This window comes from Penicillium cataractarum (assembly GCF_028827025.1).
Source record: "Penicillium cataractarum strain IBT 29864 chromosome Unknown utg000008l, whole genome shotgun sequence".
NCBI lineage: Eukaryota > Fungi > Ascomycota > Eurotiomycetes > Eurotiales > Aspergillaceae > Penicillium > Penicillium cataractarum.
This window is the reverse complement of record NW_026622744.1, coordinates 3,213,615-3,240,741: the sequence shown is the minus strand read 5'-3', so window position 1 is coordinate 3,240,741 and position 27,127 is coordinate 3,213,615. Positions and strand designations below refer to the sequence as shown.

Sequence of the window (27,127 nt, the reverse complement as noted above, 5' to 3'; positions counted from 1 at the left end):
AACAGCGTATGGGAAGTTTCGACCCACAGCCACTGAAGTGACTGTCACACACCAGGCAGTGCGTATAGAAACCAAGCCTCCCTCAACACACTCTTCTACTACTCCTTCGATCCCTCCACTCGGTTATAAGGAAAGCCCGGTATCTGAACCTGAATTTTGAAGCTATGCCTTTCACCAAGACATATTTTCTGTGTCCGACATCCGATTTCCTATCTCCTCCGCCAATCGGCCCGCTGTGTCTTGGATCTATAATCCGATCCACGTCATTACCGCAATACCCTCTGAACAGAGCAAGCGTTGTTGCCGTAGCTGATGAATTCCCACCTGTCGTGGAGACCGACTGGAAGAAGACAGTTTCAACGGAGACAGGACTCGGCTTGGGTGTCTATGCACAATTCCTACAGCTGGCTACTGGGGGACTGCCCCTTGGTCCAGAGGTGAATGTTGAGTATTCGAAAAGAGCGGCAAATACGTTCGCGTTCGATACTGTGACGACGTTGGCGTTCGAGCCGACCCAGGAATACATGGAAGAGGCCGTCAAGGCACCGGCCGTGCAGACATGGCTGAGAGAACCTAGGCAAAGGTTCGCACTCTTCAGCGAGCTCTTCATGGTCACGGGCATGAAGCTCGTCAAGGGCGCCAAGATCAAATACTCGACTTCCCAGAGCACGACGGCAAAAGGGAACCTCGGCATCGACGTGAGCGCGCTGGGAACGACCTTTGGACCAAAAGGCAACTGGAGTAGCATGAATGATGATGCGACGGAGTCAAATCGCGAGTCAGAATTTGTATTTGCTTTCCGCGTGAAGAGGCTTAGGTTTGGGCGGAGACTAAAGCTCGAAGAGTACAATAAGGGCGCTTTTATGACTGTTGGTGAGAAGAAATGTGACGACGAATGTGTTTTAGTTGAAGACGTGGATGGAGCTGATATCAGGACTGCTGAGGCTGTTCTCGATTTAACCGAAAACGGCAGCGTCTATTACGTTCCCGCTTAATCACGCCAGGCGAATCTTGGACTTACAACTGAGACAAACATGAGTAAACCATGTACGATTGGTGGTTGAGCAAGCCATTCCCATGCTTCTACTACTATTTGTACATGTTCCTTTTGATATCCTTAATTCTCTTGTAAACATCCTCCCGTGTCGAACCACTATCGAAGAGCATATGAGGTGTAATGTAGTCATAGCCTACCCCCCGCCGTCTGGCCATACTCTTGAAGACCGCATCCATGGAATTGTCTCTTTTCAGCCACGGTCCCAGCCTTTCGCTTTCTACAGCAATGTGCTGATCTTGTTGCCGAACGAAAGATAGGACCGACGCGGCTAGGCTAGCAGCAATCGGTGTTGCGACCGATGTTCCTGACATAACCTTGACAGTCTGATCGTGTCCGTTCATACCAGCCGGCCAGTAAGACGAGACATGCTCCCCAAGTAGGCTGAAGTTGACGTCAGTTTCGCTTGCTGTAGGGTTGAAATTGGAGGGATTGCCATTTCCATCAGTCGAGTGTATACAAAAGACGCTGGGATATTGAGCTGGAAAAGCTCTGCCAAAATTTGCTCCATCATTCGATGCTGCCGCGAATAACAACGTCCGCTTGTTCAATGCATTAGATATAGCTGTACTCATGAGTTCGTCATATTTACGAATTCCGAATGACATTGATATAATGTCCACTTTCCATTGCTCGACCGCATGATTAATGGCCTGCATAAATTATTAGCTCAGTCTAAGCTGTCTGTTATAGTATAATGACAGCCTTGCCTTTGCAATGTCGTCGTACGTATTGGGATCAATAGTCTCTCGTCGCGCAATTCTGGCAACATAGATCTCAGCGCCTGGGGCAGCTTTGAGAAGGAGACCAAGAGCATGAGTGCCATGCCCAATCTCGTCTCGAATGTCGTGCGACTCTGTTCCATGTACAAAACTTCGTGCATCCTTAATTCGTGGGTTGGCACATTGTTGGTCCTCGACCAGGAATGGGTTTTCAGGGTCGAGGCCGGAGTCCAAAATCGCTATTCGCACCGGTTCCGCGAGGTCGGAATCAGGGTTAACATAGGGATAGATCGAGGACAGCAGATTGCCCATCCATTTCTCTGAGAGTGGATTCCTGGCAGGTCATTAGTACGACAAAGCCATCTTATAGCCAATGTAAAACGCCTCACTCTTGTTCAGGACCCATCTGGTGGCTTGCATCAAAAAAATGCAAGCTCTTCTCCGGGGGCTCGGCGAGGTGTCCGTGGGCTTGCGACCCCGAAGAAGGTTGTGACGATATTTGTAGCATGATATCCGAGTGGAGGGATGCGTAGCTGACGGGGGTGGCGTCAGACATTGAACGATGCGAACTTGCCCTTGCTGTGGTATTTATATTAGAGGAATCAACCTTGCCTGTGTGGAGGCGGACAACTTCTCGACCGATAGGCCCCCAGCAGGATTCATTCTGTCGAGAATCAAATGAACCCAAATTCTCTAATCGAATACCCCAAGCCTTGAATATCACGGCCTCAAGTCGTTTGACGACGTTCTGGTAGAAGAGCCGCTGAACGCTGACATCCTCGAAGTCAGCGTGCTGTCCAAGAGGATAATACTCCCCAGTAAGGCATGCCTTCGTGGCGAGATAGTAATCCACACCAGCATCGTCTTCCAGAGTCTGAAGCTTATCGAGGCAGGTATAATAATCATCGTTGATGTTCCTGGCGACATGCAGGTCCTTTGCCATCAGCTCCACGGGTGTGCAATAGTGAAGCTCGCACAGGAGTATGCCTAGCGCTAGCACACTGGCATTGGGATGGACCATGTGTTTCGAGGCGCCAGAGCTGTCTATGGTGCTTTTACTGCGGGCTGAGATGATTGGAACGTGCTCCAGAGCCAGGAAAGGTTTCGTAATGTTAGGGATTTCTTCATTCTGTCGCGGCTCAAAAAACTGGATTTTTGAGTGATTGAAGGAAAATTGCAGCCACGGTGTCTCCAAGAACGGAAGAAGCGCTGAAGCTAGTGTAACAGCCAAGACTCGCTTCCCCTTGAGTGGCAGTACCGATTCGCCACGAAGCAATTCTTGCTGGCGATTGAACAATGCCGATAAGGATACTGTCTGAGACATTCGGTCACTACCAAATGTTTTTGGCTGAGGACGAAGCCTCTGAAATATCCCATCCTCGAGAGCAAAATGCAAGCAATTTCGTTGACCGAGTGATTCTGTGATGCTCTGGCATATGTGGGCAAAGTCTGGTGGGCTGCTGATTACAGGCTCAGATGAGCGCCTCAATGTGCTAGTGTGTAGGTCTCTGCACAGACAGTGTTAGCGAGTAGAGGTCATCATGGAAATCTTTGAGAGCTTACTTGACCGTGATTTTAGCTTCTTGTAATGTCGTTGCAGGGGCGGAACGCACGCCAAAGAACACTTCAAAACTCGCCTCTGTCTCGAGGTCCCTTTTGTTTCGTGGCAGCGACAGTCTCACGCTCAATCCTGAGCACTTTTGGCAAACGCAAATCCAGTTTCTTCGCAATGCACTGTCCAAGGACACCAGGTGTCTCCTCATCAACACAGCAAAGTCAGCATCAGGGTCTTCGATATTGGACTCCTGAGTTAGCTCTTCACGAGGCAGAATTCGGCGCTTCTTTTTTTCCTGTTCCAAATGCAAAAGTTCCTGAATGGCATCGTCGCAATATCGTCGCCGTTTACTAACGCGAATGAATGTGCCTGGATCGGCAAGCGAATCGCGATTCGGACTCTCGATCATGCGACGAAGCTTCGGATACGGCTCGTGTGTGGGTTGTTGGGAGCTCTGCTCCGCAAACTGTCATGAAAAGGCAGGATGTGAGTGGCCAAAAGACCCAAAGGCTGGAGATTGCTGTATGTCAAAAATACTTACGATATCTGTCTCTCGATCAGAGTCATCTTCAACAAGATTTTCAAATGCACGTAAGGTCCTTGCAACACTCTTTGGGTCGGCTTCATCAATATCATCGCGCTGCAGAAATGCATCCGTCCGTAGCCAGGCCTCGCGTTTCCGTGATTTCAGTGACGCCGGCTTTGCCGATCCTTGCGGTCGTTTCCGCGCGAATAATCCGAGCACGGATTGCAGCAAGCTTTGGGAAGCAGTATTGTCATCCATTGCTGCGCATCCAAACTAAGGGGTTCGGGGTTTTACTTTTGGCTGGAAGAATATTGGTCGATCAGCGGAAGCGTGCTGTGTATTGATCAGATCAGGCTGTGCTACATTCACACCTAGAACCTCAGGACGGTCTGGCGTGTTAAGTCTACGACCCTGTTAGGATAGCGTGCTATTTATGGGTTTGGCGCGACCATAGCTCAGACAAATCGCTTCTTTCTTCCGCCTTAAAACGCGCTAACACCAGTACAGCCAAAACTCCTTGCACTTCTACTTGGCACAATATGTTCGAGTATGATCTCAGGAATCAACACATGCACAGCTTTGTATTCCATGTTCCTTCTGCCCTGTACGAGTTCTGTGCGGGCATTGGGGGATCTCAGTTTGTTATCGCCCATCAATATTGTCCCATAGTGACAAGTTTATTGTAACTTTCTAATGACGGGTGACCTCCTTCATACACTCAAACTCAACACTTGAGAACTTGATTTGACTCTTCGTGTGCTTGAGACAGGCAGCCCTTTCGTGTGCATCATGACCACCTTCCACGATGTCCACTACAAACGCACTACAAATAAAGATTTAGGTTTTCGGCCCGACCCTTCATTGTCGGATAGGATGCGCAGACTGCAGGTCCTTGGAAGGACACTACTATTAGTTAAAATGCGAACATTAAAATCTGAGCTGCTTACCAACGTTTCTCATTTCAGGGCCGCGACGTACGACAGCGCGCGTCGCCAGTGCTTTGTCTGCGAACCCGTTACTTTTGGAGCACAACACACAAGTCCCTGTAATGTTGCCCCTCCATCTCAAACCCGAGACAGCCGCGGGGAGGACTTAAGTCTTCGTGCCAGTTGGGATGCGGCAATTTTGCTACTGGTTAGAAAAAAGGTCTGTCAAACCGAAAGGAAACATAGCATAAGAAGTAGCGGGGAGGCTGACTGAGCGACTTGCGTATACATCACCTGACTGTTGGGGTAAGACTTCAAATCCCCTAACTGCGCCTCCCTCAAAATCAACTCCGCACGCCTAATTAAACCATATAAGGAACAAGATCAGCCCACCTGCATTAGCTGCGTCAATTCCCCTGCAAGGTGGCACATCGTTATTTCGAGTCACCTGTTCTGCGCATTTCTGGGACGAGGTCAACTTCCTGGAGTAATACGCGCATTGCTATAACAAGGTGAGCAAAGTAACAAATCAAATAAAGAGTAAGTTAAGTAAACTACAGCAAGTGTTGTCTTCCAGCCTGCGTTGTAAGCGACTTGCTCGTGCCCACTCACAACTCAATTTCTCGATGCCTCTTAAGTCAGAAGCGCAGGCAATCTCGAATACATCCAATCAAACAAAGTCCTAAAGATTCTGGTAGTGGCTGTGAGATAGTGTCTGATACTAAAATAGCTTGCATATGCAGACCACATGTACTCGGCTAATTGCCAGTGGAAGGATTTGGAGAGCGGCACGAGCACAAGTGAGCGCCCGTGACGGTGTCCACTAGGATCTATGTATTTGTTGCAAGGGTAATGATTTTTTCCCTCGCGAGGACTAATTGCACAATTTGAGGCTGACCAACCTGGCTTGATTTGGTAGGTTCCTGCTTGTTCTGTCACCTACACGCGAGGCGCCGGGGCTGTAATGTAATGAGTAAAAATAAAATCAGAGTAGTTTAATCACGTGGCAGGAGTGCGGACAGTCCTAAGGGTCATGAAGTCAATTGAAGAGACCAATACGGTTCTAGGCTCTTGTCAGAGGTTATCTACATATATAGTCTACAGAATACCCTGAAAATATATAGATTCTCGCTTGCATCCTGCTGGATCCCTCTTCCGGGAGGATCGTGGAGTTGAACGTATCGTGCCCGATTGCCGCATTTTGGGCTCGAAAGGGGCTAACAGCCAGGCTGGCGCTAAGCAACATCAACCGAATAAAAGGGCAGCAGGGCAATAAACTAGGGAATTCTTCCTACATCTTACATTTCCACCTACTCTCAAAGTCCGGCCCCTCCACATAGCATTACCTTCAGGCACCACAGTAAATGGCATTTACCCCTCGTCTTCGAATTTCGTCCCCGCAGCTGCCAGAGGCGCACAAAGGGCAGGAAATGGAATCTATCAGCGACACCGTGTCCAAGGCCCAGAAATCAGAACGCCGGGTTCTTCTCTCGTTTGATGAGATGCCGGAATGGTTCCGACGTGAATCTAACCCATGGATTCTCCGTGGCTACCGGCCCATCTCAGGCTCCGCTCGCGTTTCATTTCACAGTTGGTCGTATATTCACAACGAGTCAGCCAATATCTATTCTCACCTTATTCCGGCCGTTTTCTTCCTACTCGGCGAGTGGTATATCCAGCAGTACCTTACTAGCAGATACTCCGGGATCACTAGCGCCGATATCATTGTTTTCTCTATCTTTATGTTGGCAGCCGTCACGTGCCTATCTTTATCGACGACGTACCATACCTTGCTGAACCACTCCCAGCATATGGAACATTTCTGCCTACGACTAGATATGCTAGGTGTAGTCATCTTTATCCTAGGTGACCTTGTCTTAGGAATATACATGGTTTTCTGGTGTGAAAGTTTGCTACGGAAAATCTACTGGTCTATGGTTAGTTGATCTCTATACGTTTAGTTCTGTGTTTCCTTACCCTAGACCTAGTACTAATTTCTAACACTCTTCTTTCCTTCATTGATAGATTGGGACTTTTGGGGCATTGACTATTCTTATGACAATGCATCCCAAGTTTCAAGGCCCGAAGTATCGCCTCTTTCGAGCATTAATGTTCGTGGCGACTGGCTTGTCCGGTGTTGCACCCTTGATTCATGGACTTAGCGTGTTCGGCATGTCACAGATGATGAGAAAAGCTTTGCCCTATACTCTGGCAAAAGCAGGCTGCCTTCTATCTGGGACTTCGTTTTATGTAGTAAGTCTCCTAATTTCGAGCACGAAACAAGTTGACCCTAATATATATGTGTGGTTCTGAAGACTAGATTTCCCGAAAGTCGGTATCCTGGTAAATTCGACCTATGGGGATCCCATTCAATATTCCACATCCTGGTCGTATGCGCCGCTGTGGTCCAATTGATGGGGTATTTGGATGCCTTCGACTACGCGCAGGCAAATCTTACTTGCTCGTCTCTTTGAAATCTGTTCTCCTGGTGTAGGTTTCTTTGAGTATTGTCAAGATCAGGTTATGAAAGAATTCATGCATGGCGTGATCTACACTGGCAGAAGGCAGCACAGTTACTACCTACAGACTGTCTCTGCTGCCCACGACTGAATTTAAGTAAAAGGAATCGGCTTTCCTCAATCTTTTAGATAGAGATTCAAACGTCTTCAGTTCATCAGCCGCTCAACGGGTCCTCAGAACATGACAGTTATAGACCCGGGTTGCCCCAGGTTTCATTAAACGCAGTTATATCCCGTTGCATGCCGCATGCTGTTATTATCGGAAGGTTAATCAGATGCATTTTCTCATCTGTAAAACAACATATCGACTTCTACTACAGCTATTGCCTACAATAGATCCAACAGATATAGAAGCATCTTCCCCGACCAGTCTTCAAGGTCCCGGTCATTAGTCATAATGGACCAGCATCATCCAGAAATTTGCAATGGTGAAGAATGTCTAATCACATCGACCCTTCCAAGGAAGGTAAATCAGACCTGGGCAATCCGGCAACGCCCACACCTCAGCGGATCAAGCCAGATACAAATATTCTAACAGACCTCAATACAGACGAGTTTCACAGGCTAGAATTCATACACACGAAGTATCGAAGTAGTCTATCAAATCCCTAGAGACCGGCAGAACGCCCTAGGTTCTATCAAACAGCGCATCAGCAAGACCCCAATTGGTAACTACTACAGCATGAAGTGCTTTTCATACTGGGTACTCTTGGGCTCATAACAATCTCCATAGTTATACGACGCAATGGTTTTGGCTAATGTTAGACTCTTCCGCGAATAAACTGATCTTCCGTGCGCTCCCGTTCATATCATACTAGACCACACCTCGTCAGTTAGCTGTCGACTTGTCGACAACAACATCGCCAAGACGAATATCCTCCTACGTATCTGGCACTCCTCCAACAATGCCGACCAGAAGATTGTCAGCATGCTCTTGTCCAAGGGTGCAGACGTCAACGTATGCCGCGGTAATCTTGGCAAGTGTTACCAGGCCGTTTCATTTAGTGGCAGTCAGGAAACTGTCAAATTAATATTCGACGACAGAGCGGACGTTAACGCGCAGGTCGGTCTACACGATAACATTACTTACTGCTCCATCGATCGGCCATCAAAAGAATATCAAAATTCTCTTAGACAAAGGAGCAGAGGTTAACGCATATGGGGGCGAATACGGCAACGCTCAATATCCCGCCTCAGTGAGAGGCTATCATGGGATTGTCAAACTACTTTAAAGAAGAGATGCTATAATATTATTCTCGAATCGGTCTAGCTTTAGGGCTTCAAGCAATTCGACCAAGAAACTTCGTCTTATAGACTCCATTTTCGTGAGATTTAATAATGTGTTCAGCAATATCCATCATACTCTCCAGCTATTACATAGGTTCGGGCATTCTCACTCTTCTCACCTTGTATATTCTAGATAGGTTATTCAACTTCACCACAATCTACGAAAACTGTTAAATCTAGGCAACTGTTCCTATCTAATCCAGATCACGTGGGATTTATATGTAAAGAATAATAAAAAAAAACCTTTCTAAATTCAACTCTTACTAATGAAATACCCCATACACTCGGCCACGTGAGAGTTTTTCAACTATGATTATTCCCGATTCTTTCTTCCTGGAGCTAGCCATTCGTAACTAGTTGTCTATGCCTCGTCTTTAGTCAGAATTTTCCTAACGTCTTTGTGGGGATAACGCAATTCCTTCCGAGCTACACACCCCAAAGCACATAGTACCAGGGAAGCCGGGAATTACATTAGTAGTTAAGTTTAGTAATTACAGTGAATTTATTTTCCATGAATTAATTGTTAAAAGATTAACTGGAAAGCAAAAAATGGAGGAAAGGACTAGGAGGGAGAGAGGAAAGGTTGACGAGGGCCACGCCAGCGCTTTAGGGATGTTCAGGGCGTTCAGGTGAAGGGGCCTGAAGGGGCTGAAGAGCAAAGCGGCAAGAGCTAATACCCTAAGGAACGATAGAAAGCAAAACGAAAAAAAACATACAACAGCCAGGATTCGCATGTGGTCACCCACCATACTACTAACTGGCCGGCGTGTGGCTTAAGTACGGCTGAGCGGACGGGAAGCCCTGTTCTCCACACCCTATGGTCGTATGTACTAAACCCATTGGAAGTTTGAATTAAGTAGGTAGTCAGTTAAATCTATTCGACTATGACAAATGTATAGAGCAATTTGTGACGCTCGTCATTGATCTACCTCGCGCCGTCTAGCGCCTTGTTGCGGTTGGCCGGAGTCTTTCATGGCCCTCGGAAAATACCAGAGGCTCCAGATTAGGTAGATAGTAGAGAAACAAGGTTATAAGCGAAAACGAGGGAACACGCGAACCATTGAACATGGGACGATTCTCAGCCAGAGTCTGGATCTAACCACATAATTCTACGTACCAGTAGCGAGCATGATTATTTGATTCCCACAGCTGTCATCGACGATGCCCCGCGGACGTAGATACTTCCTCGGCGCGTATCCGATATCTAATAAGCTAATAGCCGAAAAAAGCCACTGATGCATACATAGCACCATGTTGTCAGAGAAGGTGGTATGGTCAGAGGTCGAGAGGGCCATCCTCCGTTCTCGGGCTATATTATGACTTCGAGTAGAGCACTGCAACCAGCGATTTAAACTTCGGGATAAGGTTGACAGCCTAAATTAAGCACCAGCTAAGCTTCATTCATTTTCTATTTCCAGACTATCACAAGATTAATCCTGACGGATCCTTTGGGGCGCAAAATTTAGTAGCCAATAATTTGCTGTTCTGTCACACGTTCGAGGTATACAGGTAAATTCTACGTCAGGGATTCGTTGTGTGTTGGGCTATAAGAATAACTCTGGCGGCAATAGCAGTAACTTTATCACCTTCAGCTTAATATCTTCGAGCTATTACTGCAGTTGACTACGCTTTGACGAGTATCCTTTTACGATCCTACCCTGAAACCTCACTTACTACTTATTCTCCATCCCACACAATGCGCATCGCCTGTCCTCTCTTTGCCTCCCTCCTTGCCCTTGGCGCTGTTTCAAATCCTGTCCGGATTCGCGAGGACTCGGGCTCGGGGCTTCGTCTCATATGCCCAGGGCTAAACACCCAAGACAGAGGCTGTATCCGCTACACCCGCGGGTTCGATGTCACAGGAGTCGTGACCGAAGTAGACCTGACCTTCCCGCAGGTTCGGACGGAATGCGACTGTATTCAGGAATGTCTGAACCGGCGAGACACCTGTGCGAACTACGTCTGGAAATTCTCCACGCCCGAGTCTGTGAATAGTGGCCACCGTACATGCACACTCTACTCCGATTTCAACCTTCCTGCGGGAGTTACACTGCAGTTTGACTTGGCAAGCCCTAATAACACCAATATTAATGCCGAGGCGATTATCGCCAACGGGAACAACCCCCACGCGGGAGGTCTCGTTCCTCAGGCCTTTAAAGATGCCAATCTTGATACCGATCCCGATTTCGATGCTGTATCTGGCCCCGTTTGGACTCTTGCTAATGGGCAAGTCCAGTGCTAAGGGATACGTTTGCCGGGTTTCACTGCTTTCGCGTGCGGCGAGGGTGAGTATTGCAGCATGTGATTCGCGATCTACTGGTTTTGTTCTTATTTATGTGATGTCTTTTTTTCGTTTGCTCTGCCCCAAAATGATCGGCTCTTCCAGATGAGCATTCTGTCTTGGGAAGGGTACCGCTATAATATGGGAACTCTTCATTAGCTTGAATGCAATCCAGATTTACCTTCTTAAAGGCCTCGCAAACACCTTGTATAGTATCAGGTAGACATGCGCGACCTCAAGATGCGAGGTACGAAAGTGCATTTCATGACCGTGTACAGAATCAGGGGACCGCTGACCTTCATGATTACCTTTGATTCGATGTTTTGGATTTAGTCTATTCACTCATGGACGCTAGAACATGGACCAACCCTAAACAGTGTCAAGAATAGCCGTTCTTAGCGCAGTTTACGATTATCTAGCGTGGTGGTGTCATGTCTAGATGTAATCAACAAAAAAGTTCCATTTAAATTGAGCAACATTATGACGTTTCAATTCCCTGAGTTGCTACTTATCCCGTAAAGGAATCAACAACACCAGTATTAGTCTAGGTTATTTTCGAGGATTAAATATGTTCATTTCAAGTAATACATCAGACAGAGGGTATAGTACACATGGGCGATAAACCAGGAGCGGGGATTAAAGAGAGATATGGGCCTCGGACTCAGGCAAAGGTGTATCCAAGTAGAAGAAGAGACGGAGGTGAGTACAGTGGTGGTACACATGTTATCCTAGTATGGTGAAGTGGTTTTCCCTTGAAGAGCGTCGATCCCTTCAGAAAATCTGCAGACTTGTCATGCTATGAAAGCTCTGTATGCAATGATGAGCAAAAATCACATCTCTTTGTGGTTACCAATTAAGGATCAACTTTATGAGCGCCGAGGATGATACTCGGTATGACCAGGTGCTGATCCATAGTCTTCACACGACACAGCCAACCCTGGATTTGGCGTTGGGTCAAGAGATTCACGCGCCTTGCCGATAAGCCAGTCAGTCAACGTGACAAACTTGGAAGTCCGATCCCAGCCCTCCGCCTCGTCAGCATGCTCAATAGTATGCGTCAGAATGCGGCCCTTCTCATCAAACGAGAAGATGAACAGGCCCGTGAACTGCCCTTCCTTGGAGAGCTTAAAAATGGGCTCTTCGCCACCAAGAAGCACACTGAGTCCTCTATTCGTCCCATTCTTCGAGGACGAGAGGTGACTTTGTGCCGGCGTCAGTCCTGCGCCTTCCTTAGACGAATGCGACGAGCTCTGGCTGTCGCCATGCAATCCGGATGATTTCTGTGAATCGTGGAATGGCCGGCTATCTGTCCGCGGTTCCGTTCTCCATCGTACGACTAGCCGCTCGTCGCCACAGTCATGTTGGTCTTCGTGCTTCGGGTCGAGGATTGTTCCCGCGCGCACAATGCGCTCGCTTAGAATTTGTAGTTTCACGTTTCCCACAAGTGGGACGCTGCTCCATGCTACGGGGACAGTCCATAATGCGGCGCGGTATAGTGTACGTCCCTTGACGGTGGGGAGATGTGGGTGGGTTGATGGGAAGAGGTGGAGGTTAACGCTCGGAGCAAGGATTTCGGGTGGGAGGGTATTGTAAAGTATCGTGGGGAGAAGAGGAGACAGTGTCCGAAGAGCTGTAATTATTGAAGAGCTAGTTAGCACCATACGACTTTGGAAGATAAGTTGTCCCAATACTCACTCTTTCCAAGCTTCAAGACCCGCTCATCTGGCGGCTTATGGTCGCTCTGCCCAGGACCGCCACATAGCCCATTCAAATCTTTGCGTACTCCAGTCGGTGAGAAATATGCCGTAGGAAGTTGCACCGTCGAGGGCGCAGGTAGCCAAGGGTCATTCAAGATACCATGGCGCGGGTGTGCGAGGGTTCTCCGCGGCGAGGAAGTGACCGAGCGGCCCGCCGCTCTCGATGGCTGCAGCGCCAAGCGAAGGGAGCGTGAATGCGAGGGCAGCTTCGGCATTCTGCCTTGCAGTGAGCAGTTGTGCCCGAGAGTGCGATCATGCCATGGGGTGGATTTGTTGGAGAGTGAAGAGGAGTTGAAGATGCGGGCGGGTCAAGATCTCCGCCTTTCCGGTTTCTCGGTTTCTCGCCGGGCCAATCGCATCGCTGTTGTATACAATGTGTTTTAGGTGACAAGAAGACTATGCTATTGGCAGCTTTTTGACTGTAAACGATCTGACAATGAAGGTATTCGTATTGAATGCTTGCAGGTCCAATTTTGCTCAAATAATAATGTATCACAATGTATCCTTGGTATCCCAACACCAGTTCCCAACTCAAGCCAGTTCATCGTCATCACCCATGCCCATTATTCGTCGCTCCGCCATATCACGGATCTTGTCCTCCAGAACACCTCGGCCATAGCGCTGTGCGACCTTGGCGGCGGCCTCAATCATCTTGCCGTTGCGGTCATTCATCATAGTCACTAGTTCAAGTGCCTTCATACCACGCTCTTCACCTTCTCTGCATTCGATGGCCAGCATCTGAAGTAGAGTCTTGTCAAGCTCCAGTTCTTTGCGCGCCAGCTCAGCACGTTGACTAGCCGTTGCATTCGTGGAGGAAATGAGGTCCCGGAAGAGCGACAGAAGAATGTTACCACGCACGAAAGACTCCTCGAAGCGTGAGCCATCGTTACCTGCATCTTCGGATTCACTTTCTTTGGGCGGGTTGCTGGAGACTGGGACCTGGAAGTCGAATTCACTGAGTAGCGGTCGTGGGAAGTACGGGTTTTTGTCGCCACCCTTGAGAATGATACAATGGAACTTTTCTTGCGCGACGGCAACGGGCCAGTAGGTCTCTTCCTTTCGGCCGCCTGCAAGTCGAGAAAGTTGCTTAGTGTCTAGAAGAGGCACCCAGCGGGCCTGTCCGGGTGTGCGCCAATGCTGTAGCACCACCAAGACACCAGTTGAGTCGTAAATACAAGGGTCCTGCAGAATAGTTAGCATTGATCGGTTCACGCTCTTGATGGATCTGTAGGTAGCGTACTCCCGAGTCTGAAAAGAAAACACTCTGCAACTGCGCTCCCGTGGGCAGGGCGACCACATCCTCATTTTGGCAGATTTCATCACGCTTAACATTTTCAACAGTGTATTGCAGGGTCGCATGTCGACCATCAGCACCGACGGGTCCGTTCCCGATGGTCATAATGTAGTCTCGCCAAGCAGCGCATGTCACGGCTTGACTCTTCTGTCGGTACACACGGAAGGGAGTGCCAAACAGAGTATATACGCGCACATAGTCCTTCGTGGTCACTGCCACGATATATGACTCGCTCAGAGCCAGGGCTATTATCAAGTTAGTATAATTGTATCTCAAATTCATTATCTAGTACGAACCTCGAACTATCTCTCCCTCAGGCAACTGCGTTCGCCAGTCTGCTCGTGCAGTCCACGTCTCATGTGGCCGATAGAAGATTGTGGCAGGACTGCCATCAGATGGGTTGTTGGAGAAAAGCGTGCCGTTCTCATCTGTAGTCAGTCAGTAAAAAGACATTGTATTAGTTTGGATTGCGACTTACTAAGACACGCTTTGTCGTATTGATATGGGTCCGTGAAATGGAAGTCTCGATGAAGCTCTCGATCATAGAACTCTACAGTCACAGTGTGATGTGTTTCCTGGTCCACAGTCCAGACGGCACCCGTCAAGTTCAGGCCTGGCGAGGTTAGCAAGTGTCATCCTCGTTGGCAAATCAGTAATACATACACAGATATCTCCTGTTGCCAGCCCACGGTGTACTACCAGGCTGAAGTGGCAGATGAGCCTTGGGTTGCAAGGAGCCCGAGTAGACACGCTTGGTGTCGGGGCCGTCTAGATCTTCAAGAGAGTCATTTGGTCGTTTGCCGTACAAATTGAGCTCCTCTGCATAGCCCGCTCCATCGTCATCGTCGACAAAATCACGCATATCCTCATCATCACCCAGGATGTCATCAAGCGAATCGGGCGAGCCTGCCCTTGCTGGTCTTTGGAATGCCTCCTTGGAGCGCTCAGCCAATGTGCGTGGGACATTATTGGAAATCTCGGTCAGAGGGCCTGGGAAGATCGGGGCAGCCTGCAGGGGCTTCTGCAGTTGAGACTCGTAGTCCTTGGGAACAAAGTTGTCATAGATGAACAATTCTCCATCCGAGGTGGTAAATGAAAGAGAGTTCTTCGTAGGGTGCCAAGCGAGATTAAGCACGTTTCCAAATTCATAGCGCTGGATGATTTTCTGTGTTTTCGTCTCCCAGAGCACAATGCGTCCATCAGCTCCTGCAGATGCGAGCAAAGTTCCATTGGGCGCCCAGCTCAGTGATGTGATGTCCCCACTGTGACCACCAGCAAAGCTCTTCTCCTTCTTCCACTCCGAGATTGAATAGATTGAGATATCTCTGGTGGCCTCTGCAACGGCAAATGCGGTACCGTCTGGGTGCCAGACAGCCTTAGCTGTTGCCTCCGCATCGGGCTCAAGCTTTCGAATCACACCGTCGAGTTTACGGAGCACCTCTGGTTCCTCGTTGGTCAAAGAGTAGACATAAAGAATGCCGTCCGTTCCAGACACAGTCACATAGCGCCCGTTGGGGTCGAAAGTGACATGCTTTGTTCCCTTCCCTTGTTCCCGCAGGTACTTCACCTGTGTCATGTCCTCGATTTTAACGACCTTGACCGTAAGTTCACTAAAGACGTAACCCGTTAGAAACTGTCTCTATTTGGAATCAGTTTATTCGGAATGAAACTCACTCGCTTGCGACCGCAACCCATACACCATCGCGAGATACTGCAATATCTCTCACGGGCAAAGCGCATCGGACAAGCAGGCCCCCCATTTTGCCGGAGACGGCATCGTAGGACCAGACAGTTCCATCCTCAGCACCGAGAAGTAGTATTTCATTCTAAATCAATTGGTCAATTCTCCCGGTCATCATTCGGCCAATTGCATACTACCGTACCGTAGCGCCGATTGCGAAATGTCCATCAATACTCCCATCAACCGTCTTGGGCTCTCCGTCCTGGTCGACTGTGTAGATTCGAATAGCCGAGTTTGAGCCACCGGTGATGACGCGCCGCCCATCGGGGGTGTATGTCAGTACTGTCGTTCCCGGAGTGTCTAGATTCCAGCAATCAAGGTGTCAGTTGGAGGTATTGTAGGAAGTTCAAGAGCGCGACTTACGGGCTGGCCGGCCCCGAGGGCGAAGGGGATCGAAGCTCATTTTGAGAGGAGGCCCTCACGTTGAATTTCAATAAATCAAGGTGCAATTACGATCAGAAACTCCCGGGGCCTATCCAACCCCTCTGGCAGTATCGCAATGTCCGGGGGTTGATGATCGACTTGTCCGATTGAGACGCGTTCGCGACGCGCGCGCAAGGGATTTAACCCGATTGGGAAAGGTAGGGCTCAGGGCACACCACGTGATCGATATTTGCTCCCATGCCAGTTGGAATTGGCTCTATTCCTGATCTGGTCTAGTCCCTATGAGTTACCCCACTTTATAAAGCTTGGCACTACGGGCAGTTGTACTGTATGCATAAAGTTATGTAGTCATTTGCCTTCCTTTCCCTTCCACCTCCTCCCACCCAAATTGACCTTGCTGATCAAGACTTCTCAAACTTCCGAACTACTCTATTTCTGTTCATTGTAGGTCTACATCCTGCTAGAGCCATCTCGTCGCAAGAATTCATCATGACACCTCCTAGATCGGCAATTTTTGATGCTCTATTCCTCCCTCGCCTGGTAGGGACTAAGGTCATCCATCACCTTTGACATTGACCCTGACCAAGAGCTATTATCCATTTCTCCCTCTTTGCCTATCACCACTGGCTCTGTAAATTCCCCTACGAAGTAGTTTCAAAAGAGGTCTCAAAAAAGGTCTCAGCGAAACAGAAGAATAGTAGTATAATAGAGTTAACATCTAATCCATTGCTAATTTACTGACCTGCACCACCACTGGCAGTGAGAAAATCGAAGTCAGTCCCTTCGTGTGCCTGATTAACCGACCGCTCATACAAACCCCGATACCCTCTTCGCTGCTGCCGTGCTTGAACCGGCCCTGCTTCAGTCTCAAGAATCTTCCTCCTTTCCCCGATTCGATTCTGCAAGATTTCATCCGAAATCTCAAGATGAAGTCTTCGGTTCTCAATATCACAGGTAATCAAGTCACCCGTCTCGACTACTCCAAACGGTGACTCAGGAAGCGCTGCCTCGGGCGAGATGTGGAGGATAATCGTACCACCAGCAGTACCCGACATACGTCCATCAGATAAGCGCAGCATATCCTTCACACCTGCAGCGGCCAGTTTCTTCGGGATAGGAATGAGTCCTGCTTCTGGCATGCCTGGGTTGCCGATTGGGCCAATGCCCTTGAGCACCAATACGCTGTCCTTGGTCACTGGAAGATCTGGATCGTCAATTCGAAGTGCCAGATCAGCCGAATTTTCAAACACCACTGCTGGCCCGGTATGTGAAAGTAATGATCGATATTTCGACGCTGAAGCCTTGGTCACGGCACCATTAGGAGCGAGATTGCCGTATAGAACGGCTAGAGAAGACGAGGGATAAAGAGGATTCGAAAGTGGCCGGATGATATGCTGCTCGAAAGAAAGTTTCTTAGACGAGGCTGCATCTAGAACCTCCCCTAGAGTCTGGCCACTAATAGTTTTCGCAGACAAGTGCAGCAGTGGCCTTAGAACTTGTAACAGCGCCATCATACCGCCCGCATTATGGAAATCGTTCATGTAGTTGTCTCCACTAGGTTTAAGGTCGATCAGGAGTGGAGTATTTTTGCCAATTTCTTCAATGGTTTGCAAGGTGATCACTCCCTGTAGGTCCGGGTGTCGGTTTGCGATGGCCAACAGGTGAACAACGGCATTAGTCGATCCGCCGATTGCTTGCAAGACGGTGATTGCATTCAGGAATGATTCTTTAGTCAGGATCTCCTGGGGCTTTCTATGAGCTTTTGCAACTGCCACCGCGTTTGCGCCAGTTTCTTCTGCGATTCGGAGTCGTGCAGAAGACACGGCCGGAGCAGATGCACCTCGTAGAGGCATCATTCCTAGAGCCGCAGTAACACACGCCATGGTGCTGGCTGTTCCCATAACGCCGCATGTTCCGATCTATCAAGGGTCTGCATGTTAGTTCATCGTCACACTCCTCGATAGCCCGGAGGAATTGGTATGGGGACAGACCGTTGGTGCAAGCTCTTCATTGATAGTAGAAATCTCTTCAACATCAATTTCACCAGCTCGGAACGCCGCCCAATTATTGCGGCAGTCTGTGCATGCTCCAATCCTCTGACCACGATGACTACCAGGCATCATTGGCCCCGTGATTAAGGGTAGGATCGGCTTGTTAGCTGATATCCCACCCATTAACTGCGCAGGGACAGTCTTGTCACAACCTATGCAGAGTTAAAAATAATCGAAGAACACTTAATCGTTCAATGGCCTCAAAAGGAAGACCAATGCAGGGTAAAATCTACTCACCCCCGATCATAATACAAGCATCCAACGGCTGCGCCTTGATCATCTCCTCAGTATCCATACTCATCAAATTCCGCAAAAACATGCTCGTCGGATGAGAAAATGATTCGTGGACGCTGATAGTGGGAAATTCCACAGCTAGCCCACCACTCAAATGAACACCGCGCTTAGCAGCTTCAATAAGCTGAGGCACATTGGCATGACAAGGGTTAAATCCCGAGAATGTGTTGATGATGCCGATAATAGGTCTTGAAAGGGCATCTTCTGAATATCCCAATGCCTTGATGAACACCTTGCGGAGGAATAAAGAGAAATGGGCATCCCCGTAGGATGTTAGGCCTTGGCGTAGACCCGAGGTAGATGTGATAGGGGTTTCGAGGTCGTAGTCCCCATTGGGTTCGGGTTCACCTTCAGTCATGGTGTTAGAATATATTCGGTATACTCTTTGTAGTACACCCCTGTGGCTGATTGTGTCAATTGTCACAAAATACGTGGAGGCTTATATATACCCATTTGCTGAGTGGATGGTGTCATTCGGCCTAACTCCGACCGGATATAATTCCGTGACTTTCACCCCGCACTCGTAGATCACTCACTCGGCGCTTGCTTTGATGCAGGGCAATTACTCCGTATCTATCGCTATTCGGCCAATTTAATACTTACCGATCTTAATTGCATATTTGATTTTGACTCGTTCCATGACTAGTTCGGCGATTTGAACGATCAACCGAAGCAACCCATTCCAATCGACACTCCTAAAGTTTCCCAACTTCGCTTAATCTACCAGGCTAAATGGAAATGAATAAATCCAAATAAAAAGAAATGTCTTGCTCTATGCTAATCATGTTATTCATCAAATACATTACGCAAACCCGCAGCCATATCCACATGAAATTCCCACTACAGCTTGGCCGTAGGTCCCAAAAGATGCTTCATCTCAGAGTTAGGATACTCCACATTCTGAGAAGAATCAGGGCGCTGGCGATCCCAAGCCCACTTCTCCACCAACTCAGACTCCAATTCACCCTCAAGCATCTGGGTAATATACTTGCCCAGGACGGGGAAGAACTTGAAGCCGTGGAATGAGCCACAGGTTGCGACGTATAGGCCCTTGGAGGCGGAGTGGGGAGAGATGATAAAGTCGGAGGAGGTGGTGAAAGCGTCCCTTTTAAATGTTAGATATCCAAAGTTCTGAACGCAAAGTGAAGAGGTGTCAATCAGGTAGGTACTCACCAGCAAATTCGGTGTTTCGTCATCTCCCAGTCCGCGCTCGCAGGTCCATACCACAGATTGCGGGACTCGATGATATCCTGCTTGAGGGGACCAGGAACCTTCCACTGATTGTAGTCGTGCGTCGGTGGAGGTGAGGAGATATAACGACCAGGCAGAACCTCACGAGTGTTTGTGAAAATCTTAGATCCCCACCACTTGAGCTCTCCATCCTTAGTAGGCGGGATACTACCAATGAAAGGCTTGCCTGGATGAAAGCGTCAGCAGCATGTCCACAAACATACCCATCAAGCCACACAGAATAGATAACTCACCCTCCTCGGGCGTATAGCCCTGGAACCCAACAGGCATATCCTTAAACTTGGCATACTGCTCTTTCTTAAGCTGCGCCATTCCCGTCGTGATACCCGCAGCCAAAATGCGCTCTCCAGCCCGAAGACCCGCATTGCCACTGCTCGCAGCACTCCACTCCAGCAACGTAGGCGTGAAAGCACCGGCAGCGACAATGACATACGTGGCAGAAAGGACCTGACCGGATTTCGTCTTTGCACCTGTGCAAGAGCCCCGACCATTGAATTCAAGTGTGGCAACCTCGGCGGTCACATACTTGACGCCCAATTCCAGGCACTTCTTAGTCACAGCGCGAAGAGCATCTCCAGCTGCAGCCCAACCACTAGCTTTATTAATCAGAACCTCCTTGACGCCAGTATAATCAGCATTGTCAAAAAGACCACCATAAAGCTTCCGCGCCTCGGCAACGGGCAGGGCAGTAATATCGTCATTACGGCCTAGCTCTTTGTGGTGATTGATAACGTTCTGCGCGTAGTCACTGCGACATGTCCAGTAGACGCCAGTCTGGTGGAAGTAAGGCTGCCAGAGCGGGTCAGACATGAAAATGTCTTGCGCCTCCAGAGCAAGTCTGCAGTAGATCTTGTCGTCGTAGTCGGCGCGAACGACTTTGTTCCAGTCCCAGGATGCAGCTACCCGAGACTCGGCGTCGTATGCATCTCGATCAACGAGAGTTATAGAGGCATTGGGGTATTTCTGGATAAGGTGGTAGGCGGTTGAAACGCCAAAGACACCGGCACCAATGATGAGGTATGAGGGGTTGCTTGAGGTCATGATATGCAAAATGAGAACTAGTCCTGGCAATTGAATCGCGGTGGACTATGGTGAAGGGATGCAGAATTGGTAACCGTGAGATAATGTAGCTTCTCCAGTTTCTGGGGTGAATCGAACATTTATATGTCAATTCATCTAGACTTTCCAATGACTACTTTATCTTGAAGAGCAAGCCACTCCGCTCTCGCTCACGGGCCGTGAACCGTTGAGCCGGTCACGTGGTGATATAGTTCACACAATGGCCGCGCCATCTCAGACAATCGACAAAATGATGTGTTTTAGAATCAAGTTATACTTGCGATGGAATGTCTGTTGGACCCAAATTAATATCTACTCGATTGATAGATTTTCCCTGCTCTCTTGTTTTGCGATTTTAACATATTGTGCAGTTTCGAGCTGTCGAAGCACTCCCCGGTGGCGGACCAGATTCACGGACCGTGTTCACGGACCGGGTTTAAAGCCCGCCTAGCGATCTATGCGGCTGGACCTCGTGACATCAATAGATAGGAAAATGCGGGGGATTCTAACAGAGATTAATCAATCAATTGTGATATTTAGTACGTCTGGCTCTATCGGGGGTTTCTGAAAATGTTCTCAATCTCTACAAGGGACGGGAGAGTTGAGCCCGAATAGTATATTGCAGTATTTCCAGAGCTATAGCGCTGAGGTCCTCCTCAAGCTGCCAAAGCCACCTGCGCTATCGGGAGGCCTCCCGACACCGAATATTCTCCGCGGTTAAGAATCCTTATCTGCGGTTGCTATTTACGTTTTCACCGCTCGAACATGTCCAGCTACTTAATTACCCCACATACATATGAAACAATGAGATAGAAGAAGTAAAGCTCGAATGTTGAAGCAATCATACGTACCCCACTACGATAGACATCGCTCTCTCAAAGAATAAATGATGTTGGTTAATCTCAACAACGCTGCACCGTCCTACAACAATATACTAGGAAGTCACGAATCACAATGGCATCAGGAAAACTTCAATATCGACGCAAGCTATTCATAATACATACACCGCTTACTCCAGAAATGCAGCAAAAAGAAAGACACAATCCCAGCAGAAAGTCTATGTACACAGGTAACGATGTACAATCTGCGAGGGGACGACTTGCAAATGGGAACCTGTCCCAACTCTTCCATTCCAATATAAATTCACACTTACAGCACCTGCTGCTGCTTCAGCAAGTGGGCGGCACCGTCTGGGAAAGAGGCAGCGTGCACGCCACCGATGACGGTGGAGTTGGAATGCACCGGGACACCATTGTCATAACCCTGCTGCAACACGGCCTTGTACTGTTTTTGAATGTCAGTGTCAGATCTGGGAAGTATGTGAGACGCGAAGGATATCACGAACCTTAAAGGCAAAGTTGAGGACTAGCGCAATAGCCAGACCAATGCAAACGACGATCGGACCGAACATGTTGTCAAGGTCCTTTCCGCTGCGCTGGCGAATAAGCCGAGAGCGCTTCTCGTACATGTACCAGCCCCAAGCGGCAGAGAACAGAGCAAAGAAGGTGTAGACAATAGCCAGAGCATGAGCGATCCGGTTGTGCTTGCCAGCAGAATTGTACAGACCCAGGGACAAACTAGACAGGAGGATGCTTATGTGCAGCCACTTGATGAATGTACGCTGGTTGGCGAGCCAAACCTTGCTTTCCACGCGAACGGGACCCGAGTCCTTGATCCAAATGCCTGGGTGACGCACACCGGGGGGAGGGAGACGACCTCCCGACCAGTCCAGTTCTTTGGGTTGATACCCATCGACTGAAGAACTGCGGCAAAGCGAGACGGAGGTTCCTGAGCTTCCTGAGCTTCCTCTACGGGCTCAGCAACAGGCTCGGGCTCACGACGCGGGCGAGGCGCAACGACAGAAATCCGGCGTTGAGTTTGAATTTTGGTTTCGCTGATGCCAGAGGCACGACGCATCGCAGAGCGGCTGCCCGACTCACCCCACCGGCTGAAGGGAGATGCAGACAGTGGGCCACTGGGGCTGCCTGCGCCGCCGATTAAACTGCCAACGGCCATTTCGTCCTCGGCACGCTTAGCCAGACGTTCTTGTTCCTCGTGGAACGCAGTCTCCGGGTCACGACGGATATCGTTTTCCAGCTCACTCAGCCAGAAGGGGAAGCTGTTAACGTGGTCCTCGAAGAGCTGGGCCGTACCATGGACAAACTTGGAGAAGCGGGGTGCATCCTTGACCAAGTGAGAGGACATCAAGTCATTGACCCACTCAGCATCGTGGGCCTTTCCGCGCAGCTTGATCTCCAGCAAAGCGTGGGGGAAGCGAACAATCTCTCCAGTGCGAATAGCATCGAAGGGGTAGGACATGCAGGCATCGTCAAGATCAGTGCGATGCCATTCGGAAGGCTCACGGCAAGGACGCTCGCTATCGAGGGAATCCTCGCGAATCAAGGCGAGATTAGTGTCAAGCGAGATTCGAATGCGATTGTCGCCGGGGATTTGGAATGCAGTGCGGGTGTAGTTGGCTCGCAGCATAGGCTGCAGGTTGTGCTCCTTGATGAAGGACTGCAACTCTTCCACGTTGTTCTTTAGGGTTTGAGCCTCGGTAGAGCCCTCGCCGTCATTCAAATCTTCCATCCGGTGGACTTGCTTGTCCAGATGGTATTCATCATCCAGGAACTCCTTGATGTGCTTCTCCTTGAGCTGGACTCTGATTTCACGGCTGCTATCGTCCTCGGCCACGATCTTTTTCTCCAAGAAAATAGGCGGCTTGTCCTTGAGCTGTCCAGTCCACCGCAGCCTCAAAGAGCCGGCTTCAGAGGCACGAGCGACCTTTTGGTTATAGAGGTCAAATTGGGGGTTGTCGAAGTAGAGGGAGGTGATGGTTGGATCGTCGGACAGACCGTCCAAATGTTTTGAGCTTCCGGGGTTATAGATCAGCACGGGCAGACGGCGAAGGATAAAGGTCTTAACCTCGAGGACGTTGTCGACGTGCACCCAGAACTTGTAGGACGAATACAAATCACGTCCGAACCCACGTTCCGGCTCCTTTGGTTGCACGATGTCCTGGCTCAGGGTCTCGCGCACGAACGAGTACATCACCGACAGACGGTGAACCAGCGGGGAGTAGTCCTCGGAGTTGAAGGGTGTTTGAGACAGGCGCACCTGCAGCAGGGGCTTGACGCGATAACGGGCACCACGCTTGCGGTCGTGCTTCTTGGCAGCCTTGAGGAAGCCCGTGAAGTTGATACGGCTGTACTTTTCGAGCTCACTGACTTCTTTGGTGATGTTGTCAAGCTCTTGCAGGACTTCCGAGGCAATTGTGCGCTTCTCTTGGTCCTCAAGATCCGAAGTTTCCTGGTCCGCGGTCGGTGCCAACGGCCGGAGCTTGGCCTCGCACGCCGTGGTACGCTCCCGGAGCTGCTGCGAGGTCTCTGATTGGAAGGCATTGACCTTGTCAAGCTGGACGTTGAGAAGTTCCTGCACAAAGGCCTCTTCGTCTTGCTCGGTCCATTGGCCATCGTCCGAGTCACTGGCGTCCTCACCGGTGACATCATTCTCGCGCAGGAGCGACTTCAGCTTGGAGTAGTCAATGTACTTGCCCTTCCAGGGCGGGTACACTGCATGCCGCAGCGTCTTTCCGAACCTCATGGTGTCTCAACTGGAGGGTGGTGACTGTTAGAACAGATGAGAACGGGAGGGGTCGGTGGTTGGAGTTGTGTAGCCTGAGCCGGTGGTTTCTGAAATGTCCTCCGAGTGCGGGCAAACGGCGCAATTGCTACAACGACGAGACACGGAAAAGATCCCAAATATACCGCAGTAATGTGAACTGAAGACCGGCGATCACTGGATGATGGAAAATGAAGCAATTCGTGAATACCTCGGGGGTTTGACGACGAAGAGAAATTGTCAAGCGAGTAGCTAGTGAGTGGGATGGCGTCGAGGTCGGACGCACGTGCGCCCTGCAGTGGCTAGCTTTCATCTGCCGCTTGCAGCTCACCGGCCAATCAGCGGCTCCGGTTCCATTAGCTTGAGACCGGAGCTTCTTTCTGCGACGCGGACTAACTTAAATAGGCCCGGACTAACCCTGGCCCGGCGGTCGCGATATGGGTCAACGAGTTACGGGCAGTGATGATTTTGGACGTGGGAGCCTGGTTGGCTTGCGTTAAAACTGGGGCTGGCCACGGCCCCGGGCCCGCGGTGGGTTTCGGTCGCCTACCGGCTGTTGAGTGAGTCCCGGCCCGTCTACTGTATGACGGTTGTAGTAGTTGCATATTATGTTGGTCTATATAACTAGGCACAATTTGGCAATATATAGAGCATCGTTTCCAACTGGATGGTTCATATAAGATCGTATATGTTATTCAAGCTCAGTACTTCCCATACTGTATATGGAGGAATCTTATGGTCAATAGAGTCTTTAACTCAATCTCAGCCAATGCCCCACACCTGTGAACCTGAAAAAAAAGTCACGGTCCTCAGTCACTACAGTAGTACTATCTATACTCTATGGATAACTATGTGTGCTCATTAAAAAAAAGAATGAATTAGATTCGATGTTAAAGTTTTCTACTATATTGACATAAGTTAACTTCAATGACTACCAGTTCAAGGTATACTGCATTGATGGATCGCTCGGGGTGGATGCTCTACATGCTTAGATTTGCCGATGTACATGACCCCGTAACGAAGAGTTGCTCGAGAACCTACCATATGCACATTTCATTTTCCACACAGAATAATCTGATATTCAAATATACTTCACCCCGATTCTTCCTAAGTACTTCAACTCAAATTAAACAATTTGGAAAAGCGTCAAATCTACCTATAAACCTGAAGTGATCAGTTCGGATCTCCCCGATAGCGTTAGTCAGCCTCGGCCCACCTAGCTGGGTCCCGTCGGAATTCATTCGAGACTCCGCGGGCAGTCCATTGCCGATAGCCCAGACAAATTGTACATATCTCCATACGCGGCCTCAATTCGGCGTTTCATATCTTTCAGTGTCGCGTGCCGTGTTCCCTCATCCTATGGCGGACCCTGCCCACTCCAAAGACACTCCGGGCCTGTCCCACCATCTCCATGGCGTTTTAACCGAGTTACGTCGTCGGCCGTACCCGCATGTCCCCAACCCACCGGGCTGTAAGAAGCGCGCCTCCGTCGCCTTGATCCTACGAGTGAAGCCGACTTACGATCACTGGCCGAGCTCGGATACTATCACCAATGATCCATCTTTGTCCGTTGAGGAACAGTTGCAGAATTTCTTCGCTCAGTCGTGGGTCGAACATGGAGACCCGGAGGTGTTATTCATCAAGCGTGCCTCGCGCGAGGGAGATCGCTGGACCGGACATGTTGCGCTTCCAGGTGGAAAGAGGGACCCCGAAGATGCGGATGATCGAGCGGCAGCGGTTAGGGAGGCGTCAGAGGAAATTGGTTTCGACTTGACGACGGACGATGTGATCAATGTCGGCAACCTTCCTGAGCGAGTAGTGACTACAAGCTGGGGATCGGAGCCGTGCGTATTTCTTGTGCTTCTCTTCCATATGACCTTTTTTTTCATACTGATCTCTTTCTTTATAGACTCATGGTCCTTTGTCCGTTTGTTTTCCTGACCACTCGCACCGACTGCCCAACCTTGAAACTCCAGCCCACCGAGGTAGCTTCGACGCATTGGATCCCGCTTCGAGCTCTCCTCTCTCCTTCCCTCCGAACGGTTGAATATGTGGACATGTCACAGCGCTTCGCTCGACAAGGCGGGTATCTGAAGCGTCTGGCTGTTCGATCTTTGATGGGCTGGATGCAATTCTCGGCCGTTCGACTACTCCCCTCAGAAACCCAGCAATGTACCTCGGTACCTGGCTTTGTGCCCGACGACACAACAAAGCAAAAATCATTAATATCGCGGTTCAAAGCTTGGACACTGAGCAATCAGGCAGATTCGGGCGATGTAACCCGCCCTCTGTTACTATGGGGCCTGACACTTGGAGTCTTGGCCGATTTCTTGGATATGCTCCCTCCTCACTCTGCGGTAGAGCTATGGAAGTGGCCCACATTCACAGCGCCAGACCTCCGACTGATCGTGAGTATCCTGACATATAACCTTCGAAAGCGCAATAAGCAACAAGTGAAATTGGGTGCTCGGCCGACAGACACTGCTGCAGACAGCGAGACCGCCGCGCTGCCCGTGACCCCGAGTGCAGAGGGCCATGATCACAATGAAGTAGGAATTGGTGGCCTGGGTGTTGGCCGGTACTATGGTCCTGGTGACCGCACCGCTGATGGAACCTCGTATGCCGTGGGCATCATGTTGCGAGGATACTATCAACGGTTGCGGGTTGCCATCTGGGTATTCCTTGCATGGCGCGCGGCTCTTGGCTCGGCGGCAGCTTTTACAGTCTGGCGGTTCCTTCGACGAAGACTCCAATAAGGCGCCTTCTTATTTTTCGTTCTAGCTAGATCTAGATGGTATATACATA

General features: G+C 49.5%; 11 protein-coding genes across 11 annotated transcripts; 5 read left to right on the top strand and 6 right to left on the bottom strand.

Moving 5' to 3' along the window:
• Window positions 1-164: 164 nt before the first annotated feature.
• Window positions 165-995, top strand: N7496_010313 (uncharacterized protein; the record flags this gene model as incomplete). Its single annotated transcript, XM_056703226.1, has 1 exon — window positions 165-995. One exon carries the CDS (start codon window positions 165-167, stop codon window positions 993-995), a length of 831 nt encoding a protein of 276 aa, XP_056552226.1.
• A 94-nt stretch (window positions 996-1,089) lies between these two features.
• N7496_010312 (S8/S53 family peptidase) lies at window positions 1,090-4,115 on the bottom strand (the record flags this gene model as incomplete). The annotated part of the gene is made up of 5 exons (XM_056703225.1): window positions 1,090-1,522; window positions 1,784-2,110; window positions 2,166-3,284; window positions 3,340-3,797; window positions 3,873-4,115. 5 exons carry the CDS (start codon window positions 4,113-4,115, stop codon window positions 1,090-1,092), a joined length of 2,580 nt encoding a protein of 859 aa, XP_056552225.1.
• A 2,032-nt stretch (window positions 4,116-6,147) lies between these two features.
• Window positions 6,148-7,257, top strand: N7496_010311 (hemolysin III family protein; the record flags this gene model as incomplete). The annotated part of the gene is made up of 3 exons (XM_056703224.1): window positions 6,148-6,720; window positions 6,809-7,036; window positions 7,099-7,257. 3 exons carry the CDS (start codon window positions 6,148-6,150, stop codon window positions 7,255-7,257), a joined length of 960 nt encoding a protein of 319 aa, XP_056552224.1.
• Window positions 7,258-7,737: 480 nt separating this feature from the next.
• Window positions 7,738-8,502, top strand: N7496_010310 (HET-domain-containing protein; the record flags this gene model as incomplete). The annotated part of the gene is made up of 3 exons (XM_056703223.1): window positions 7,738-7,768; window positions 8,136-8,365; window positions 8,437-8,502. The coding sequence occupies 3 exons, from the start codon at window positions 7,738-7,740 to the stop codon at window positions 8,500-8,502; spliced, it is 327 nt and encodes a 108-aa protein (XP_056552223.1).
• Window positions 8,503-10,285: 1,783 nt separating this feature from the next.
• Window positions 10,286-10,831, top strand: N7496_010309 (uncharacterized protein; the record flags this gene model as incomplete). Its single annotated transcript, XM_056703222.1, has 1 exon — window positions 10,286-10,831. The coding sequence occupies one exon, from the start codon at window positions 10,286-10,288 to the stop codon at window positions 10,829-10,831; it is 546 nt and encodes a 181-aa protein (XP_056552222.1).
• A 905-nt stretch (window positions 10,832-11,736) lies between these two features.
• N7496_010308 (uncharacterized protein) lies at window positions 11,737-12,842 on the bottom strand (the record flags this gene model as incomplete). Its single annotated transcript, XM_056703221.1, has 2 exons — window positions 11,737-12,500; window positions 12,566-12,842. The coding sequence occupies 2 exons, from the start codon at window positions 12,840-12,842 to the stop codon at window positions 11,737-11,739; spliced, it is 1,041 nt and encodes a 346-aa protein (XP_056552221.1).
• Window positions 12,843-13,158: 316 nt separating this feature from the next.
• N7496_010307 (WD40 repeat domain-containing protein) lies at window positions 13,159-16,065 on the bottom strand (the record flags this gene model as incomplete). Its single annotated transcript, XM_056703220.1, has 8 exons — window positions 13,159-13,809; window positions 13,868-14,166; window positions 14,218-14,349; window positions 14,400-14,534; window positions 14,585-15,531; window positions 15,596-15,747; window positions 15,805-15,962; window positions 16,026-16,065. 8 exons carry the CDS (start codon window positions 16,063-16,065, stop codon window positions 13,159-13,161), a joined length of 2,514 nt encoding a protein of 837 aa, XP_056552220.1.
• Window positions 16,066-16,780: 715 nt separating this feature from the next.
• ilv3C (putative dihydroxy-acid dehydratase) lies at window positions 16,781-18,749 on the bottom strand (the record flags this gene model as incomplete). The annotated part of the gene is made up of 3 exons (XM_056703219.1): window positions 16,781-17,965; window positions 18,038-18,249; window positions 18,335-18,749. 3 exons carry the CDS (start codon window positions 18,747-18,749, stop codon window positions 16,781-16,783), a joined length of 1,812 nt encoding a protein of 603 aa, XP_056552219.1.
• Window positions 18,750-19,231: 482 nt separating this feature from the next.
• On the bottom strand, window positions 19,232-20,683 carry N7496_010305 (NAD(P)/FAD-dependent oxidoreductase; the record flags this gene model as incomplete). The annotated part of the gene is made up of 3 exons (XM_056703218.1): window positions 19,232-19,496; window positions 19,565-19,808; window positions 19,876-20,683. The coding sequence occupies 3 exons, from the start codon at window positions 20,681-20,683 to the stop codon at window positions 19,232-19,234; spliced, it is 1,317 nt and encodes a 438-aa protein (XP_056552218.1).
• A 1,167-nt stretch (window positions 20,684-21,850) lies between these two features.
• On the bottom strand, window positions 21,851-24,304 carry N7496_010304 (SPX domain protein; the record flags this gene model as incomplete). The annotated part of the gene is made up of 3 exons (XM_056703217.1): window positions 21,851-21,985; window positions 22,047-22,370; window positions 22,400-24,304. 3 exons carry the CDS (start codon window positions 24,302-24,304, stop codon window positions 21,851-21,853), a joined length of 2,364 nt encoding a protein of 787 aa, XP_056552217.1.
• Window positions 24,305-25,681: 1,377 nt separating this feature from the next.
• On the top strand, window positions 25,682-27,078 carry N7496_010303 (NUDIX hydrolase; the record flags this gene model as incomplete). The annotated part of the gene is made up of 2 exons (XM_056703216.1): window positions 25,682-26,166; window positions 26,232-27,078. 2 exons carry the CDS (start codon window positions 25,682-25,684, stop codon window positions 27,076-27,078), a joined length of 1,332 nt encoding a protein of 443 aa, XP_056552216.1.
• Window positions 27,079-27,127: the final 49 nt, after the last annotated feature.